We start from the raw sequence: 20,937 nt of genomic DNA, 5'->3' as shown, positions 1-20,937 counted from the left end.
AAGAGTCAGAGATCGCCAGAAAGTCAGCGTTTTGCAGATTTCAACAGTTCAATCTTAGCATTTCAGATTTCAGCCCGTCCTCGTCGTCGTCATCATTGTCGTCGACATCGTCAGCAAGTCCAGTGCATCTAGACCATTGTACCCGACTTGTGCAATCAATAGCATAGACCTCTCTCGCCATAGAGAGGGGGGCCCTTGGAGGAGGGTTTGAGAACCGTCTGATGTCGTGTTCTTCTCTCTCTCTCTCTCTCTCTCTCTCTCTCTCTCTCTCTCTCTCTCTGCACCTTCATTCACAGTAGCATTTACTTTGTTTGTGATCATTGCACTCTCACTAAAGGAACAGAAGGCTCTCCCTTCCGTAAGTAAAAGGAACCCTTGAGCACAGTTCGAAGCACTCGTCTTGAGCAAGATCAACATTCAATTCCGCGGCACCTTACAACATCTGTCACGTGATACATCCAACCCTATGTGTCCGTGGACAAGCTACAGCATCACCAGGGTTCAGTTCAGTCAAGTCAATCTAGAATAGGAAGTGATCTGGCACTTTTGTGAGTCTGTTCAAAGACCATGCATGTCTAAAAACACGTAGAGTAGATGCATATCCTCTGGTTGCACATAGCATGACCATCAGATTCCAATCAGATCCCATCAGTAGCATTTTTACAATGCATAGACCTATTTTCCCTATTTTTGACATTTTTCAATTATTAATTTTTAATGACTTTTCTCGAAAAGTAGATAAGGCAATTTTGCTAAGTTTGTATAAGTAGAAACCTAGTGCTATCACTTTCTAGCAGAAGAGGCAGCAGGAGCACCTTGCTCAACAGGCAACCGCTCAGCAAGACCGACCCCGTGACAACTCTAGCGTTTTCAGCATTGCAGAAGGCCTAGCGTTTTTGCATCAGATCAGCCAGCGTTTTTGCACTTGCAGATTCACAGCGACAGTAGACAGCAGATCAGCCCTAGCATTAGCCCACAACAGCAGATCAGCCCTACCATTTGTAGATTTCCACCGCAGAACTCCAAATCAACCTAGCGTTTTTGGATCAGCCAGAGACCTAGCGTTTTTGCAGATCTTTGCGACAGAAGCAACAGTAGCACCAGCGTTTTCAGTTTTCAGCAGTCAGACTCCGCAATAGAACCCCCAAACCTCACAGATCTCACCTCCTCGCAGCAGATCCTCGCCGCACAGTCACATCCATCAAAGTTTGCAGTTTCAGCCCGGAAAACGCAGATTTCAGCATCTGCGTTTTCAGCGTGTCATCGTCGCATCGTCTCCATCCACATCGTCACCGACATAGAGTCGGAATTCAGCAGATAAAGATTTGCAGATTTCAGCCCTTAGCATTCTTAGATTTCAGCCCGTCTCGTCGTCGTACTCATCGTCGATAATATCGTTGGCAAGTCCAAGCATTGTAGAGATTTGTGCAATCATAATAAGTAAACGCTGTCGCCATAGAGAGTGGGGCCTTCGGAGGAGGGTTTGACAACATTCTGGTGTCGTATTCTCTTCTCTCTCTATCTCTCAACCTCATGTACCTTCATTCACAATGTTCATCCACTTTGTTTGTGTCCATTGCACAGTCTTACTAAAGGAACGGAAGGCTCTCCCTTCCGTAAGTAAAAAGAATCCTTGAGCACAGTTCGGAGCACTCATCTTGACCAAAGATCAACATTCACTTCCACTGCACCTAACATTGGTATCAGAGCTTTGGCAGTGTTCTGTATCACTCAAGGAAAGAACCACAGAATTTTTTTTTGCTTGTTGCAGTCGCGTGTAACCCAAGACCACTTGGATGTCTCGATTCCTAATCGTGTTTTTGAAGGTGACAGGAAACCTTGCCTCTTTTCACTCATTGAGAGCAGACCGTGCACTTAGCAGCCGGTCAATCGACGTGAGGTGGAAAAAAGCAACCTTGGTGTGAGCGCAAGGCCGCCAAGGGGTGCGCCTGCGGAAAAGAGCAGAACTCGGGTGAAGAGAAGATCCTTCTCTAACACAGGTTGCAAGCAAAAGAAGAACCTCAAGAACCACTCAAGACCCCCAAGAACCCAAGAACCCAAGACCCACAAGAACCCAAGTTCCCCATGAACTTAAGAACCCAAGACTTCAATGGATGGTCATCACCCGAAGCGGAATGGATACTTCGCATGGAGGTGGTGAGCATGGGAGTGGCAACGAAGGGTTTACCCGACTAGGAGGTTTTTCTGACCCTCCCCCTTCCCCATCTACGCCAAGGATTGCACTAACTCCTATGGAGGCTTTCGACAAGATGATGATGGACAGTAAGCTAGAAAGCGACGAAAGAATAGCAGACATAGAACGTAAATACGAAGAACGAATGGCAGCCATAACACGTGAATGCGAAGAAAGATTGGCACGCTTGGAAGACAAAGCAAGAGAAGCAGAATTTAATCGCGAGAATAAAGCAAGAAAAGAGAAGAGCGACCAACACATGAACGAGTTCTTGCGACTCTTTTCGATTGTGTAGGCGCAGTTTGAACAGAATCAGGAGCAGCAGACTCTCTCAGTCCCTTCTTCTCCAAAGCATGACACACATCATTTGCATGATGATTTGCATAATAACGATAAGCATGGTGATTTGCATGATCAAGATGTAATTTTTCACGAGCATGATGATTTGTATAATCAAGACGTGATTGTTCACAAGGATGATGTGTTAGTTCATACTTCCTCCAGTGAAGCTAACCTCATTGCAGATTCGATCGATCACGGAACACCGATCTTGGCTCTCGAGCCTAGGTCCCAAGAACCCCCTAAGGAAGAACCGATCTTGGCTCTCGAGCCTAGGTCCAAAGAACTCTCTCAGGAAGTACTATGGATTCGCATGATTCGTCAACACGCATTGTTCGAGTGTTTCATTCGTGATCGTTTCCTCTATTTTACTCGGCGTCTTTATGTGATCCCTTTTCCTAGGCATAACATATTGTACGTTGAGCACGTTTCACTCATGAATGAGCACGGATGTACGCGGATTATTCATGAAAAGCTGACAGGTATGCATTCAAGAACGTCACATTCCATGTCTCTTCCTTGGCATGACACAGTACCCGAAAGAGCACAAGAGAGATTGAGAATCAAGCATAGGCATTTCCATTGTGTTTTGCCACAATTGATTGATTTAGATCAGAAACACAAGATTCGATCTCATTGTTTGCGTGTGTCTGGTGAACAGGTTGGCACTCCGTCTATTTGTTCATCTACATTGTATGCACAGTTTTTTCGAAGGAATAGTATTTTTCTAGTCACTTTACATAGAATGGGTATGTTCAAGTTTTTGTGTTGGAAGTGGTTTCAGGAATTTTCAACCTCGGAGATTCTTGAAGAAGGTGGACCTACCTCCATAGACAAAGTGGAAGCATTGAAGGAGCTACCAATGACTTTGTGTCGCTTTCGGCGCGGCCCAAAGAAGAAGACTTTGCATACCTTTATGAAGTTCAAGTATCGTATGACCCACACATCAGAGTCGGCCGGCGAAGAGTCCTTTCCAGGATTCCGGATGTTGTTGGCGATCTCCCTCGACGCCATACAGTTCGGTACCAGTACCTCACTTTGAAAAGGAGGGAATGTCACCTGACACATCCAACCCTATGTGTCCGTGGACAAGCTACAGCATGACCTGGGTTCAGTTCAGTCAAGTCAATCTAGAATGGGAAGTGATCTGGCACTTTTGTGAGTCTGTTTGTAGACCGTGCATGTCCACACGTAGAGTAGATGCATATCCTCTGGTTGCACACAGCATGACCATCAAATTCCAGGCAAATCCCATCAGTAGCATTTTTACAGTGCATAGACCTATTTTCCCTATTTTTTGATATTTTTCTGTTATTTTTAAGTGACTTTTGTTAGAAAGTAGGTAGGGCAATTTTACTAAGTTTGTATAAGTAGAAACCTAGCGCTAGCACTTTCTGGCAGAAGAGGCAGCAGCACCTTACTCAACAAGCAACTTCTCAGCAAGACCGACCTCGCGACAACTCTAGCGTTTTCAACATTGCAGAAGGCCTAGCGTTTTTGCATCAAATCAGCCACTGTTTTTTGCACTTGCAGATTCACGGCGACAGTAGACAACAGATCAGCCCTAGCCTTAGCAGATTTCCCCACGACAACAGATCAGACCTAGCGTTAGTAGATTTCCACCGCAGAACCCCAAATCAGCCTAGCGTTTTTGGATCAGCCAGAGACCTAGCGTTTTTGCAGATCTTCTCGACAGAAGCAGCAGTAGCACCAACGTTTACAGTTTTCAACAGTCAGACTCCACAGTAGAACCCCCAAACCTCGCAGATCTCACCTCCCAACAGTAGATCCTCGCCGCACGGTCAGATCCATGGAAGTTTGCAGTTTCAGCCCGAAAAACGTAGATTTCAGCATCTACATTTTCAGCGCGTTGTCGTCGTATCGTCGACATCTACATCGTCAACGACATAGAGTCAGAATTCAGCAGATAAAGATTTGCAAATTTCAACCCTAAGCATTCTCAGATTTCAGCCCGTCTCATCGTTGTTGACATCGTCGGCAAGTCCAAGCATTGTCGAGATTTGTGCAATCATAAGTAGACCGCTCTCGCCATAGAGAGTGGGGGCTTCGGAGGAGGGTTTGACAACATTCTGGTGTCGTATTCTCTTCTCTCTCTATCTCTCAGTCTCATGTACCTTCATTCACAGTGTTCATCCACTTTGTTTGTGTCCATTGCACTCTCTCACTAAAGGAACGGAAGGCTCTCCCTTCCGTAAGTAAAAGGAATCCTTGAGCATAGTCCGAAGCACTCATCTTGAGCAAAGTTCAACATTCACTTCCGCTGCACCTAGCAACATGTGTCTATTAAACCCCTTATCGTTTGGTTTCCTAACCCCTCCCAACTTATGAAGTTGTTAATGACTTGTTGAGTGGCCCAAATTCCATTTAGACGCATACATGCTTTCATACTCATCAGAATTCAGTGTTGATTGGCCCGACCACTCATTGGTTAACTGACCTAGATTCCCAATGTGAGAAACCCGTTTGGCTATAGCCTTTTCAAACTGGCCATGCAATGGCCATTTGTAACTTTTCAAGGATTTCGAGAAAAACAAGCAAAAATAAAATAAATAAAATTATATAATACATCTTTAAAGAAGGCAACAAACAAAATACGCCACTTTGATAGCATGAGCCTTTGAGGCATTGTTTCTCGGTTTGTCCATATGCGCGGACAGTGTGGATGGTAGTTTGTTGATTAGAGTGGGCATCCAAGATGGATTCATGACGTGGGGACAATTACATGGATTCTGTAATTTCCAAAGTCGCACACCTTTTTTGAGGGCTTGTTAACATATCCGGTCTTCATGCTTACTTCCTTAGGATATAGATTGGGCACTCTATAGATGATCCCATGTGCAGATCAACAGTTGGATTTGTGCCAACAAGACATTTTTCATCATAATATGCAGCATCACGCTTTGGACCATGTGGAAGACTCAATGTGCCCACATTTTGGGCTTGCAATCTTCCCCTACCTCCACCATGTTGACTGCGAGTTGGATAGAGCTGCTACATACTCTTTGCACTCAGTGGGATTCTTCAGTCGGCTTCTCTAGAGTCGGCTTCTCTTCAGTTGGCTTCACGCATGAGCATGATCGTGAGTTCTATTCCGTCAGGGTCATGCCCACATCACGTGGCATTAAGCACCCCCACAATGGTTCATTTTACATTCATCGTACACACCACCTTGATATTCACATAGCCTACACATTGTCACCCCACTTTTGTACTTCCTTTGGGTGATAGGCCATTGAGCATCTCAAGAGGTATCTTATGTACAGAGAATATAGCTAGTTTTGGAGAGAGAGAGAGAGAGAGAGAGAGAGAGAGAGAGAGAGTGTGTAAGGTGCAGCGGATGTGAATGTTGAACTTTGCTCAGATGAGTGCTCCGAACTATGCTTAAGGTTCCTTTTACCTACGGAAGGGAGAGCCTTCCGTTCCTTTAGAGAGAGAGTGCAAATGATCACAAACAAAGTGACAAACTCTGTGAATGAAGGTGCTCAGACTGAGAGAGAGAGAGAGAGAGAGAGAAGAATACGACAACAGAATGTTGTCAAACCCTCTTCCGAAGGCCCCACTCTCTATGGCGAGAGCGGTCTAGTATTGATTGCACAAATCTCTACAATGTTATGGACTTGTTGACGACGACGAGACGGGCTGAAATCTAAAAACGCTAAGGGCTGAAATCTGCAAATCTTGTATCTGCTGAATTCTGACTCTATGTCGGTGACGACAGCGATGACAACGATGCGCTGAAAACGCAGATGCTGAAATCTGTGAATAGCGGACTGAATCTGCAAACGCTGGCTGATCTGACCGTGCGGTAAGGATCTGTTGCGGGAAGGTGAGATCTACGAGGTTTGGGGGCTACGATACGGAATCTATACGCTAAAAACTGAAAACGCTGATGCAAAAAAGGGGTTTGTCGCCGGGAATCTGCAAAACGCTAGGCTGAATTGCTGGTGCAAAAACGCTAGGGCTGATCTGATGTCCTACTGCAAAAACGCTAGGGGATCTGTCGCCAGGCTGATCTGCAAGTGGCAAAACGCTATGGCTGATCTGCACTTGATGAAAAACGTTGGCTGTCTTAGATGGCTGAAAACGCTATGTCTTCTTGCCGGTCTTGTTGAGAAGGTGCACTTCAACTGTGGTCTCCTGCCTCTTCTGCCAGAAATCACTAGCGCTTGGATATCTGCTTAGCCAAATTGCCCTACTCAGTTTCCCAACAAAGTCACTTATTAATGATAAGTGAAAAATGGCTAAAATAGGGAAAATAGGTTATGTGCACTGTAAAATGCTCCTGATGGAATCCGATGGTAATCTGATGATCATGTTGTGTGCAACCAGAGGATATGGATCTACCTCAAGTGCCTGAACATGCACGGTCTGCGAACAGACTCACAAAAGTGCCGGTACACTTCTTAAGCTAGGCTAATTGAACCCTTGTCATGAAGTAGCTTGTTCACATACATAGGGTTAGATGTGCACGTGACACACACACACACACACACACACACACACACACACACACACACACAGAGAGCCATCACTAGAGTGGCTCATCTGCTTCCCTAACCTTGATCTGACCTCCTGCAGCAACCATTGCGACCCCTCGACAGCAGCCTTTGCCCACACCCCCTGCAGTAGCCATCACCTGTGACTTCAAGATCCCCCTACAACAGCCATTGCCTATGCCCTCACACGAACCTGCAACAACTAGAGATACAGGGAGAGAGTGTGACCTTGTAGCAACCATTGCATGTACCACCCTACAGCTGCGACTGTGCATATACCCTCGCTTGTACCTTGAACCCATCTGCGGGCCTGCACCCTCACGTCTTGCAATACACTTGCACCTCCTCCTTTCTTGCACGACAACCTTTGCCACCCCTCGTCTATTAGTGTCACGGGAGGAGACTCAAGGGGTTGACGGCAGGGGCGTGTGCGCTTTGGACCGTTGGATCTCCACAGCAGGGAGGGGCAGGACTTTTATACACATGGGTCACACCCTCCTCAGCGAGTCGCGCTAGCCCCGATGGTTAGGATGGAGCTCCGTGTAGTGGACGTCCAAGATTTGAGGAGCGGCCGCAACGCAAGGGGGAACCCTATTTTTTGCTTGATGCGACGGATCAAATCTCCATTGTCAATCCCTAGACTTCACCCATGGCACTTATAGACGAGGCTTGCTGCCCTTCAAGGTTGAAGTGCAGAGGGCTCATCCCATCGGTTGACCTACAGGCATTGCCTTTGCACTACCACCCTATTAGTGTTATATTATACTTGAAAGCCTCCATATAGTTCTTCACCTCTCCTCTAAAGTAGTACGTTTATTCTTTTACCAATAACGAGCATCTTCCTACTATGGACTGCTCACAAGGTCATTCGCAACCAAATGCAACCACAACGGCTCCACCAGTACCAAGGTGCTACTCAAGGTACCCTCCATCTTCTACCTAGTTGTATGAATACTCAAAAGAAGATCTCTCGCATATGGGTTCCATTCTCAGCTCTTCTTTGGAAAAGTGCTCATTGGTTGGATGGTAGGCCACAATCCCACTCGGTGTCTAGTTGCTTTTAGGGTGGCCAATGGTTAGGTGGTTGACGTCATCTTGATGGGACATGGTCTCTTTGTGGATATGCTTAATTCTTTCCCACGGACGTCCAAATTTAGGTTCGTGCTCGGAAAACTACGTACTAGCAAACCCGGGATAGTGCCTCCGTTGTTACCAGATGGGCCATTTCGCTAGGTTTAGTCCTACCCAGGAGTCAATCGAGACAGGTTCAGCCTCGGGTAGCTTGTCAGGGAAAAGGTCCTCCAGTAAGCCATGCAGTCTCTCCCGAGTCCCCACAACAACCTCCCCCTCGCTTTGCTAGGGTCAATGGCAATCAGTTCTAAGGCGTCACTCCTTCAGGGCTAGGCATAGCCCATTTCCTCCCCTAGGTACCCATCCTCAACAAGATCGCTCCCCTTCACCAACCATGTTTTGCAGGACTCTTGAAGTTTCAGCCGGATCCAGAGAAGCTTCTTAAGGCTGCTTCTGAGGTGGGTGTGATCCCCCCTCCTTTTCTTACCCTTCCTCCTCCCTCTCCTACCCCTTCTTCCTAGCTCTCTCATGAACTTGCTCTTCTTCTCCGCATCTGAGATAGGCGGAAAGGGTGAGACTTCTACGAAGCTTTCCAAAACTTCTCTACGTGTTGCTGTACTTTCTCACCTTTTAACACGTCAAATTTATCCCATCTCTGAGTGATAGTTTAGACCCCATTTGGAGTCAACGACTAAGCAATAGGTGAAAAGTTATAATCTCAGGCAATCATGCCTTGGAGTGAGTTTCAGAACGCTTCTATCCACCAATGTGTGGTCGTATCTGTCAACTATATACTAACATAATGAGGCATAGATCTCTTAGTGACGGTTTCATCGCCAAAACCAATCTCAAATGGAGCAACAAATGCCAACACTGAGAGAATCGAAGGTTCAGAGCAAAGAAACTTCAAAATAACACCTCTGTTTGCAATCACGGCTCGCTACTGCTACTCGCCCCCCCCTTACTGCGCCATCGCTACCCCCCCCCCCCCCCCCCCCCCCCCCCCCCACCCGCAGCCCCTACACTGTCCCCCCACCCCCTTCAACCCCTGCGCGTTGCCCTTCAACCCACCCGCTGTCCCCCCCTATCTGCGCGCTGCCCCAAAGGCTGCCCGCAACCCGCTGCCCTTCTCTCGCTTTGCCTTCCCCACTCCTTCCCCCCGCTTGCTGCTGCTTGTGCACCCGCACATTGCACGGCTGCCCTCTTCGTCCACGCCGTCCCCCCCTCCCCCCCCCCTATCCTCTTCGCTCCCGAAGGCCCTCTGCACCTGGCTCGGCAGCATTTTCTCTTCGGAAAAAGTGCCTGGCTGACTTGTTTGCAGGTTTTTTCTTCACCACCCGCTTCTTCGACTTAGCAGTAGACACACATGGAGGCTCCAGCTTCACCACACAGGGACTCGCCTCAAGCCCCCTCGCCTGACCCCGCTAAGCCCACCATTCGACTTGCTCTTTCGTCGAACGCCGCTGGGATTTCTTCGATTACGGGTTCACTCGCTTTCTCGGCGATTCCGCAACAGACCACGAGGCAGCCTGCTTCAGAGTGGTCCCTCGACACAGTGGTGGGATGGTTGCATACACAGGTTCTTGAGTTCTCTCACCACATGGGAGAACTTGCCGTTACAGACTTGCTGCAGACTTTGTGGCCACTGGCCAAGTTTGCGGTGACACCCCAGACTCAGCAGGATGTAGACACATTGTGGTGTACCTTTTTGCTGATACGCACTGTTTGCCTTGCTATGTATACATCCATGAGGACTCCTGGACAGAGGAGGTTGCTTTACGCACGGCTCGCTCTGCTTGGGCTTGGACCAGGCACTCACTGCAGTCTCGCCTATCTAGAGGACGCTCAGATGCGGATTACTCCCTATCCAAGCCAGCCTCGAAGATAGCTCGTCTTGCTGCTACGGCAGCATCTATTCTCTCTCGCTCCCCATGAGGATCGTCTCGTGGAACGTGCAGGGACTAGGTGGGCCCCAGTTTCAGCGACAGCGGGGCCGATTGCGTCAGGAGCTTCAGCGTTGACTTGTGGGAGAAGAGATTGATCTCCTTGTGCTTCAGGAGCACCATTTGTCTAAGAGCCGCATTCGGCGATGTGGTCAGATTTTGGGTGGACGCTATGATACCTTTTCGTCAGCTGCTTTTGGACCTGGAGGCATCCAGGGAGGGGTATGTATGACTATTGCGGACTCATTGCAGCAGGCCATTGTGGGCAGAGGGATTATTGTGCCAGGCAGGGCTCAGTGGATTACTATGCAGGTTCAGGGTGGCCATGTGGGTTTCCTGAACATCTATGCGCCCAATGTGGCGAGTGCTCGTGCAGAGTTTTGGTCACAGATTGTTGAGTCTTTGCCACAGGCTGACCAGTGGTGTGTAGGAGGGGACTTCAACATGTTGGAGGACCCTTCTGACAGGATCAGAGGCAGCCATGCTACTGTGCATGGAGTCGAGTTAGCAACTTGGGAGAGGTTGTGTATGACTTTGAAGGTCTCGGATACATGGCAGCATTCTGGCTTTGTGAGGCCTCCAGAGAGTCTTGCCTACTCCAGATCGGACCGCAGAGTGGGAGGAGTGAATCTATCGCGCATAGATCGCTTCTACACTAGTGACCACTTCAGTGACTTGGGGGGATCAGTGGGCATCTTGGCAGGGACATTCTTCTTGGACCATGCACCAGTGATCCTCACAGTGGCAGACAGGCAGAGGAGTGGGAGCACGATGCTTCGTATCCCAAAGCGGGTCTTGTTGGACTCAGCACTCAGAGAGAGGGTCGAGGCTCTATGGACAGAGGACAAGGACAGCCAGGCTCCACCTGCAGACAGAGTGGCCTCGGGCCTAGCTCGCCTTAGCCACTTCTTTCTCCAGGAGTCTCTGGCTCGACGGGCTACAGCGAGAGAGCAGGAGTAGCATCTCAGACGAGGCATTGCTTCACTACAGAGGATGCAGGAGCAGCATGCAGACAGTCCATGGTTGGAGGAGCAGTTACAGCAGGCTCGACAGTAGCTTGCTTGCACAGAGGAGAGGCGCCATGAGTTTGTCTTTCACCGACAGGCATCTCAGTGGACTCAGGTGGGTGACAGAGTAATAGGTGCTTTTTTTGAGACAGTGGGACCTCGGCACTCGCATGCCAAGGTCAATCAGTTGAGGAGACCAGATGGGTCAGTTGTTTGTGAGCCAGAGGATATGCGTGCAGTTGCTACTGACTTTTATCGTGAGCTACTATCAGCTGAGCTCGAGTCAGAGAGACAGGTTGCATGCAGGGAGCAGGTTTGGGCACAGATGCCTTGTCTTGTGACTGAGGAGATGCGCCAGAGGCTAGAGATACCTCTTCAGCTTGAGGAGCTGCACACGGCTCTTAGGGCCCTCCCTCGTAGTAGTTGTCCAGGTGAGGATGGGCTGACTCCCAGCTTCTTCTTAGAGTACTGGGACCTGCTTGGTCCAGATCTTTGTAGTGCCTTTCAGTACATTCTGCACACACGAGTAATGCCGGATAGCATGAGTGAGGGCCTGATTTACCTCATTCCAAAGGAGGGTGGCTCCTTGGATGAGATTCGACAATGGCGCCCCATCACCATTCTCAACTCAGCCTACAAAATTCTTGCCAAGGCTCTGAGTTTGAGGATTCAGCCACTTTTGGAGAGCCTTATACATGAGACTCAGACAGGTTTTGTCAAGGAACGCAGTATCCTTGACAACATCTTCACTTTTTGGGAGGCTTCTGCCCTTGCACAGCTCCGTGGGGAGGACCTTGTGATTCTTCTTCTCAATTTTGAGAAGGCATACGACAGAGTTGACTGGGACTTTTTAGAGGGCACGCTACGCAGGATGGGCTTCTCAGATGCTTGGATCAGAGGGGTGTCAGCTTTGTACAGACAAGCTCACAGTCAGGTGCTGTTGGCAAGAGGTAGAGGTGAGCGCTTCATGCTCACACGTTCGATCAGACAGGGCTGTCCTCTTGCCCCTTTTCTCTTTCTGTTCTATGCGGAGGCGATGAGCAGATTTTTGGTGTCACAACAGGTTGGTTTGAGAGGCTTAGCACTCCCTATACGAGGAGATGAGCTTCTGGACGCTAAGTTTGCCGACGACTCAGCCTTGTACTTAGAGGGCCAGGAGGCCAATCTACACACATGTGAGCAGGCTTTGGAGACCTTCTGCTGTGCATCGGGCGCATTGATCAACTGGAGAAAGACAGTGGCTTTCTCGATTGGCAGTGCTCCTGTGCCAGATTGGATGCCAGGAGTGGGTTTCAGGTGGATTCCTCCAGGGACTGCAGTTCGGTACTTGGGTTGTCAGGTTGGTCTGGACTTGTCCCCCGAGCAGCAGATTGCTCCTCTTCTCCTGTCCATCAGGAGAAAGCTGTTACATTGGAGCTCAGCACGACTTTCGCTGGCTGGTAGAGTAGTAGTTGCAAACCAGGTGTTGTTGGTGACTATGTGGTACATCACTTCTTGCTGGATCTTCTCGAGTTCTTGTGTCAGCCAGGTAGAGAGGCTGATCAGGAACTTCCTTTGGTCAGATCGCGATACTCAGATTGCCCGAGCCAAGGTGGCTTGGTCGATCATCACACTTCCTTATTCTCAGGGAGGGCTTGGGATCATTGATCCTGCACAGCAGAGCAGAGCCCTTCTTGGGAAGTTTGTCGTCAGAAGACTTCTTCCAGGCGAGGAGCCCTGGAAGGAATTCTTGTTGCAGAGGCTTCGTGCCAGGGTGCCTCAGTCAGGAGGTCCTTGGCAACCTTCGACTAGATGGATCTTTTCAAAGCTGCGCCGAGTTGGTTTGAGCAGGAGACTGGAGGACAGGTTCGCTGTGAGTTTACTTCGATCTTGGGAGCTCTTACGGCGTGGCCTAGAGCAGAGACAGCCGACATGCACGGAGGAGCGCCTACGGCAGCCCCTCGTCTGGAACCCCATGGTTAGCACTCAGAGAGACCACTTGGTTGGGAGTCGGCCTCATGTTTCTTGGGGTCCCATGGCAGCAGGTCCAGCACGTTCTCTAGGTGACTGGCTAGAGTTCACAGGTTTGTCAGAGGAGATACAGGCTGTCCAGCTGCAGGGCATGAGAGGGGTGCAGAGCATGTGTCAGGACATCTCAGAGTCAGTTCCAGCTGAGTGGCTCACGCCTCTCGAGCCAGTAGCACCCCGGTGGATGGGAGCCTTCACACGACTGGAGGTTCTCATTTCAGTCAGGGCTTGCTCAGAGACTGTCCCAACCCTGTTCTTCGAGCTTCAGGGTAGGGGACGATTACAGCGAGTTGTAGTAGAGGCCCCGCAGGTAGCAGAGTGCTGTTTCCAGAGGATCCGAGTTGTGGACATCTGTGGGAGGACTTGCGTCATAGACCTGACCCAGCAGCTCTTGAGACTGGACACTGGAGGCTATGGGCTTGGGAGTGTTGTCCATTGGCACGAGTACAGTGGGATCCTGGTGAGTGCCTATGGAGGGACCCCTTCTCTTCTGCCGACCGCCCAGGAGTCCCCTTCTTTTAGTACACTGTTCAGCTTGGACGTCATATACTTGCAGCACAGAGAGAGGCCCGCCCCGCTGCAACACGTCATTGGTAGGAGGAGGGCCTCACAGTCGAGTTCTTGGCAGCTTTTTTGCAGAGGCTGTGGGACTCCAGACAGCCGAGGCGAGTCACCTTGTTCCAGTGGCTGGTTGCGCACAGAGCCACAGCAGTAGGGAGCTGGCTGGTGCATAGTGGTCTCTCGGCCGCATGTGCAGCCTGTGACCAGTTGGTGGAGAGTCAACGTCACTGTCTTTGGGACTGTCCCTCGGCCCAGCAGGTGTGGCTACGTGTTCTTCGGCTGATGCCTGCCTTTCCACGGCTCGACAGTACACTTGGGGGGCAGCGGCTTGGTCCACCCTCACGGGCCCAGCACTTCAGTTTGAGCTATCTTCCACCAGCAGGATGATAGTGATACAGGGGGGGCGACCTACACTCCAGCCTGCTACAGAGATTACTCCACAGGAGTGGTGCAGTGAGAGAGAGGAGTGTTTGGAGCTCATCAGCGGCCTAGCTCTCTGGTTCATCTGGCGGGCCCGCTGTTTCCGCATCTTTGAGGCTCGTCCTGTGCCACCAGCAGAGACTGTTCGTGACTTTTGGCTAGAGCTGATCCATACTCTCAGAGGACAGCTTGAGGGACTACAGGGCAGCTCCGACCGCATGCGGGAGCGCCGCGAGGCTTTTCTTCGACTCTAGCGCCCTGGGCCTTTCTACACTATAGTCCAGGGGGTGCTCAGATGGCACTACTGTCCACCTGTGTGGCTCTTCCCTCCTCCCATCTCTTGATTTAGCCTCATTGTATATATGCTGTTTTTTCATTGGGAGAGTCTCCCCATCATGCTTGTTGTAGCCCTCTCTCGCAAAGGTGGACGTAGCCCTATGGGCAATTTTCATTAACTAATAGAAGGATCTTTTTCTCGAAAAAAAAAAAAAAAAATGCCAACACTTTGCTTTCATCATATTCACAATTATACGCATCAAACTTAATAGATTTCTTTCCATCTTTAAAGTTTCCAAGGACTTGATTGCATCATCTAAGTGTTGTAACTCCACATTAGACATAAAAGTAGCTGCTTTAATTTACCTCTAAAAAGAGATGCATGTGGCTGGCGTCCAAAACATTGCACTCTGTTTGGTGCCGCAACGCCATTCGCTTGTGTAGAAATGTCAGAATGGCCATGTTCTTTCTCATGTACACTGCCTTTCTTGAGTCCTATCTCCAAATGGCCATGTTCTATATTTTGCCCACAGTGTCTACCTCTTTACATGCAAGATGTCTTCTCAAGCTATATACAGTGTTTATAAGGATCACCTTTCATGAGATGGTAGTGAAAGAGTGTTGAGCCTTGATACCAATGTAACAGGATGGGTACGAGTGCTCAAAAATATCAAATATTTTTCAAAGTTTTATTCTAAACTTTTTTTCTCATTTATGTAGCTTATTTACATTTTTGAATTTGCTACATAAACATCGTTTGTTTGTTTGATTGGACAGACAAGCTCGCCATATAGTGGTAACTTTATGAGGTATCAATAGTGGGCATGGGGTATTTGTGATGGCGACGTTGAGCGAAAATGATGTCGACATTTACTGTCAAGCTAGCATTACAATAAGAAATCTGTACCATCACAATATAGCTTTCGGATTCTTAACGGTAGACGTGACGTTCTTGAGAAGGTGGATCATTGCCTCGGAGATCACCGCACCGTACATTGTTTCGTAGTCTCACAAATTTATTCCGGCGATGAGCATTCCTAGAAAAGTAAAGTCATTCGTGAATGGGAGTCTAGAATCGGTTTTCCTTTATGACAATATTATTTATCTGTTTGTCACGTTTTTGTTTGCTTTCGTATGTATGTTTAGAATGAAGGCACCTCACGTGTCTTCGGTACAACATTGTCGCAAAGCACAGACGCTTCATTGAAATGATCCTAGCGAGGCACCAAGCGGCAACAAGTGGCTGTAATATCAAGTGCATACAGGCCAATGAGACAAGATCCCCCGAAGAATCCATTGCCATGGATGCTCAGGAGGTAAGTCATTCAGAATTTACCCTCAAATCCTCACCTAGCTTTTTAAACGTAAAGTAGTAGTAATGTTGATCGACTTATGTACGCTTTTGATTATTGACGAGGAGAAAGCTATCATGGAAGAGGAGAGAGAATACATGTCTGGTGTGTGTGAATTTTACCGACTCCTTTTTTTTTAATAAAAATGTGTCATGTGGGAGTGTGTGCGAAGAGAGAGACAAGAGAGTGTGTGCATGTATGCATGTGAATGTACGAATGTGTATGCGTGAATATGTGTGTGAGGTGGATTACGGGGTATGGAGTTGGGCTTCAAAGCCTTTCTGCAAAGGCTTTTCAAAAGCTTAGAAAAAAACCTAAAAGCCTTTTTTATTATGGATGAGAGAGAGTGATGAGAGAACCCGCAAGCGTAAGCTAATTTAAAATCCGCACTGGCGGAAAAAGAGAGAGAGAGAGAGAGGGTGTTAAAACAAAAGACTCTTGCACAAAAGAAGTGGTACCTCTGAACTCCTACTATCAACACTCATATAGATATTTATTTATATGCTCAAGCCAAAAGCGGCACAATTGTTTTTCAAGTGTCTTGCTACTACTCCTGGATCTGCTTTTATAGAGTGTTCACTTTTATGTACATGCAATGCTAGATCCACTCCACCCACACACACGTCTTTGCCGCGCTCCTTATGCCTCAAAGCCAACCAATGTAAAGATCATCCAAAAAGCCATGTAGTCAATACAAACAAGCCAAAAGCCATGAAGTGGTACCCCTGAACTCCTACTATCAACACTCATATAGATATTTATTTATATGCTCAAGCCAAAAGCGGCACAATTGTTTTTCAAGTGTCTTGCTACTACTCCTGGATCTGCTTTTATAGAGTGTTCACTCTTATGTACATGCAATGCTAGATCCACTCCACCCACACACACGTCTTTGCCGCGCTCCTTATGCCTCAAAGCCAACCAATGTAAAGATCATCCAAAAAGCCATGTAGTCAATACAAACAAGCAGACACACTTCCCCTTCCACAAGCCACTACCAACAGATTTTACAAAAGGGAGCATCTCTTCTCTTCCATAAGCTACAACTAGAAAGCAGCATGAGGAAGATCTAGATGCTACTTCACCACAAAGCCAAAGGTTTAAGATCCCTATTGTCATTGGCAAACATGTGATGGAACACACCACAAAGACCTCGTGCACTAACAATTTCCTCCATCTCCTCCTTCGTAGCTCTTCTTGCAGTAAATCTCATATCTTCTAATAACCCGTTACAAATACCTTATTAATCTCTCTTGAACCTCCACAGTCGGCACATGCAAGGTCTATGATTGAGTAAATGGAGATATGCTTTTCAGAATCTGTCCAATGTCATAGATGAAGGGATAGCTTCTTAGCTTCGTGCCTACGACCTTGCGTGTGCCGACTCTAGAGACTCAAGAGAGATTAACAAGATCTTTGTAACGTGTTTCCACAAGATACGAGATTCACTACAAAAAGAAGCTATGAAGGAGGAGATGGAGAATATTGTTAGTGCACGAGGCTTTCACGGTGTATTTCATCACATGTTTGCTAATGAGAATGGGGATCTTCAACCTTTGGCTTTGTGGTGAAGTAACATATAATTCTTCCTCATTCAGTTGCCAATTGTAGCTAATCGAAGAGAAGAGATGCCCCTTTTCGTAAATTCCATTGCTATTGGCTTGTGGAAGGGGAAGTATGTGCTTGTTTGTACCGACTACATGGCTTTTTGAACGATCTCTACATTGGCCTGGCTTTGAGATATAAGGAGAGGGACAAAGATCTGTGTGTGGGTGGAGGGGATGTAGCATTGCATATACATAAGAGTGAGCACTCTATAAAAAAAGATCTAAACGTAGTAGTAAAACACTTGAAAAACAATTGTGTCACTTTCAGCTCGAGTATATAAACAAATATCTTCAGTATGGCATGCCTCATGATTGGAGTGCAAATTGGATCAAACCTTTGCACAAAGGAGGAGATGTAAACAATGTGAACAACTATCGCACTATAATGGTTGATTCTTTGATGGCAAAGTTATTTGGATGTATCATGGAGATGAAGATAAGTGAATGGGCTGAAAAGAATGGCAAACGTGCACTTGGCCAAGCAGGTTTTCGAAAGCATCATAGCACTATTGATCACCTTGTCACTCTTTGAGTTCTTATGGAAGCGTCTCGATTGAAAGGAAAAAAGTTGTATTGTTGCTTTGTGGATTTCAAGAAAGCTTTTGACATGGTACCGCGAGGAAATCTTTGGAAACGTATGCAAAGCCTTCAAGTGCCGAGAGAATTTATGCATGCAGTCTTTCGCATCTACCAAAAAGTGATATGTCGATTACGTATGGGAGATGGAATTTCAGAATTTTTTGCAAGCACTATTGGTGTCAAACAAGGATGCCCACTTTCCCCAACCCTCTTTGGACTACTCATTGATGAATTGGAATGCATGGTTCTTGACTTTATGCAGCAAGAAGGCATAGAAGAGGTTAAGATTGGAAATGCGGTGATCATGCTTTTGCTTTATACCGATGATGTAGTGCTCTTGGCACATACCTTAGAAGATGCACAAAAGCTTATGAGTGTCTTGTAACGCTTTTGCCTACATAGCGGGCTGATCGTGAATGGATCCAAAACCAAGGTTATGCTTGTAAAGACCCTCAATGATGAAAATCCATGCATTGTATATAACAATGAGAAACTTGAAGTGGTAGATCACTTCAAGTACCTTGGCCTTGAGGTTCCATCCAATCATAAATGGAAGGATTGTGCAATGCGTCGCTTGGAAGCCGGAAAGAGGGCCTATTATGCATTTGAGAACATGTGCAATGCAGGAGAGATAAAGTGTTGGGCTCTCAAAAAGTACCTCTTTGACACATTGGTGACACCGGTGCTTCTTTATGGAGTGGAGGTGTGGGGTGGAAGCATCGGGAAGTCTACTTGGAAAGAGTTTGAGAATGTCCAAAAGCGTTTTCTCACCAACTTTCTCCAAGTCAAGACACAAACACCCTACATGCTCTTACTTCTTGAGTCCGGATTGCTTCCCATTGAGGTCTTGGGCATGCAAAGGGTTGTGGAGTACATGCGTAAGACACAACGTAGCCCTTTGCATTGACTTCCTAGAATCGCATATAAAGCAAGTCAAATGGTTCAAAAGACATGCAAGAGCAAAATACTAAGTTCGGGGTGGATGCTTGATATCAAGAAATGGTTTGGTAGATGGGATGCATGTCACTTGGTCAAGGATGCGTCGATCGACTCCCAAGTTAATGAGGCCTTCTTACAACGCCAATGTATCACGGCTTGGGAGAAATCCGGAGGTTCTCGCTTCAGCCATTACACCACACACGTTGCCCCAAACTACAAATCTCTCTTCTTCTCGGAACGAGGTAACCGAACCCATTCCTACATCCTTGAGCCCATCCCGTTGAGTGCGATCCGCACCATTGCCTCCATTCGTCTTAGCTCCCATTCTCTACGCTGCGAGACAGGACGTTGGGACACTGGCGAGGAGTGTCATCGACTTTGCACCTTATGCCCTCGTCAAGTGCGAGAGAGTGAGTACCACACACTACTTGAGTGCTCAGCTTTTGACCACATTAGATCCTCTTTTTCCCATATATTCAGCCATGATCTCTCCCTACATACCTTCCTCTCCCAACCACGATGTGGACTCTCTATTGCGACGCTCATTTCAACCATTTTTGAGCATCGAGAGTCACTTATGAACTCCACTCACACCACGTGACATGTTCATTTGGTCCCATAAGGTCATATTTGACCTCCCAGGTTGATAAGAGAACTATCTCTCTCTCTCTCTCTCTCTCTCTCTCTCTCTCTCTCTCTCTCTCTCTCTCTCTCTCTCTCTTTTCACAAGTGCAAGTTTTAAATCAGTTTGTCTTTGTGGGTTCTCTCATCACTCTCTCTCATCCACAATAAAAAAAGCTTTTAAGCTCTTTGCTAAGTTTTTTAAAAGCTTTTAGAAAAAGGCTTTGAAACCCAAATCTATACCTCTTAATCCACCTCACACACACATTCACGCATACACGTTCGCACATTCACATGCATACATACAAATACTCTCTTGTTTCTTCTTCGGACACACTCCCATATGCAACATACTTATTAAAAAACAAAGATAGGATGAAATTTATACACACCAAACATGTATTCTCTCCTCTTCCATCAGGGCTTTCTTCTCACCAATCATCAAAAGCCTACAAAAATCGATCAACATTACTATGACTTTACGTTTAGAAAGGTAGGTGGAGATTGAGCATAAATTTTGAATGGCTTCCTTCACGAGCATCCATGGCCATGGCTTTCTCACGGGTCCTCGTCTCACCGACCTGTACTACGCACTCAAAGTTCCGGTCGCTCCTGGCCGCTTAGTACTTTACTAGGATCGTTCCGATGAAGTGTCTGTGCTTTACGACAGTGCCGTACCAAAGACATGTGAGCCTCTTTCATTGTAAACATGCGAAAGCAAACCAAGATTTTAAAAACAAATAAATAATATTGTCACAAAAAAATCTGATTCTAAACTCCCGTTCAAAATGACTTTACTCTTCTAAAAATGCTCGTCGGAATGAATTTGTGAAATTACGAAACAATATATGGTGGGTCATCTTCGAGGCCATGATCTAATTTCTTAAGAACGCTGCTTCTACCGTCAAGAATCCGGAGACTATACCGTGATAGAAAGGATTTCTTATTGTAATCCTAACTTAACAATAAATGTTATCATTCTCGCCCAATGTCGCCATCACAAATATCCCACGTCCACTATTGATACCTCTTAAAGTTGTTACCATTTTGCGAGCTTGCCTGCACAATCAAACAAACAATGATGTTTGTGTAAGCAAACTCAAAAACGCAATAAGCTATATAAGAGGAAAAACAAAAAACAAAAAAAAACTTTAAAAAACATTTCATCGTAGCACACTATTATCAAGACTCAACACTCTTTTACTACCATCTCGTGAAAAATTAAAACTTTGAAAACCATTTTATCTTTTTTTAGCGCTCGTACCCAACCCGTTACACTGGTATCAAGACCCAACACTCTATTACTACCATCTTATGAAAGGTGATCCTTATAAACACTATAGACAGCTTGAGAAGGCATCTTTCATATGAAGAGGTAGACAGTGTGAGAAAAATATGAGCATGGCCATTCTGAGATAAGACTCAAAAAACGCAGCCTACATACGAAAGAACATGGACATTCTGACGTTCCTACGTAAGTGAATGGTGTTGGTGCACTAAACAC

General features: G+C 47.0%; 1 protein-coding gene across 2 annotated transcripts in view; it reads right to left on the bottom strand.

The window, feature by feature from the left end:
* Positions 1 to 20,937, bottom strand: part of LOC147456311 (uncharacterized) — a 129,170-nt gene that overhangs the window by 70,194 nt on the left and 38,039 nt on the right. The window contains exon 2 of one of the 2 annotated variants that reach the window (XM_086515444.1): positions 19,537 to 20,492. The exons of the other annotated variant lie outside the window; for it this stretch is intronic. Within the exon in view, the coding sequence (XP_086371570.1) occupies positions 20,473 to 20,492 (20 nt within the window). The 3' untranslated portion in view covers positions 19,537 to 20,472. Of the gene's footprint in view, positions 1 to 19,536; positions 20,493 to 20,937 lie in introns of those variants that run through there. 2 annotated transcript variants of the gene reach the window in all.

Source organism: Adiantum capillus-veneris, chromosome 6, assembly GCF_014529385.1.
Source record: "Adiantum capillus-veneris isolate H3 chromosome 6, ASM1452938v2, whole genome shotgun sequence".
Lineage (NCBI taxonomy): Eukaryota > Viridiplantae > Streptophyta > Polypodiopsida > Polypodiales > Pteridaceae > Adiantum > Adiantum capillus-veneris.
This window is presented reverse-complemented; position numbering and strand designations above follow the sequence as displayed.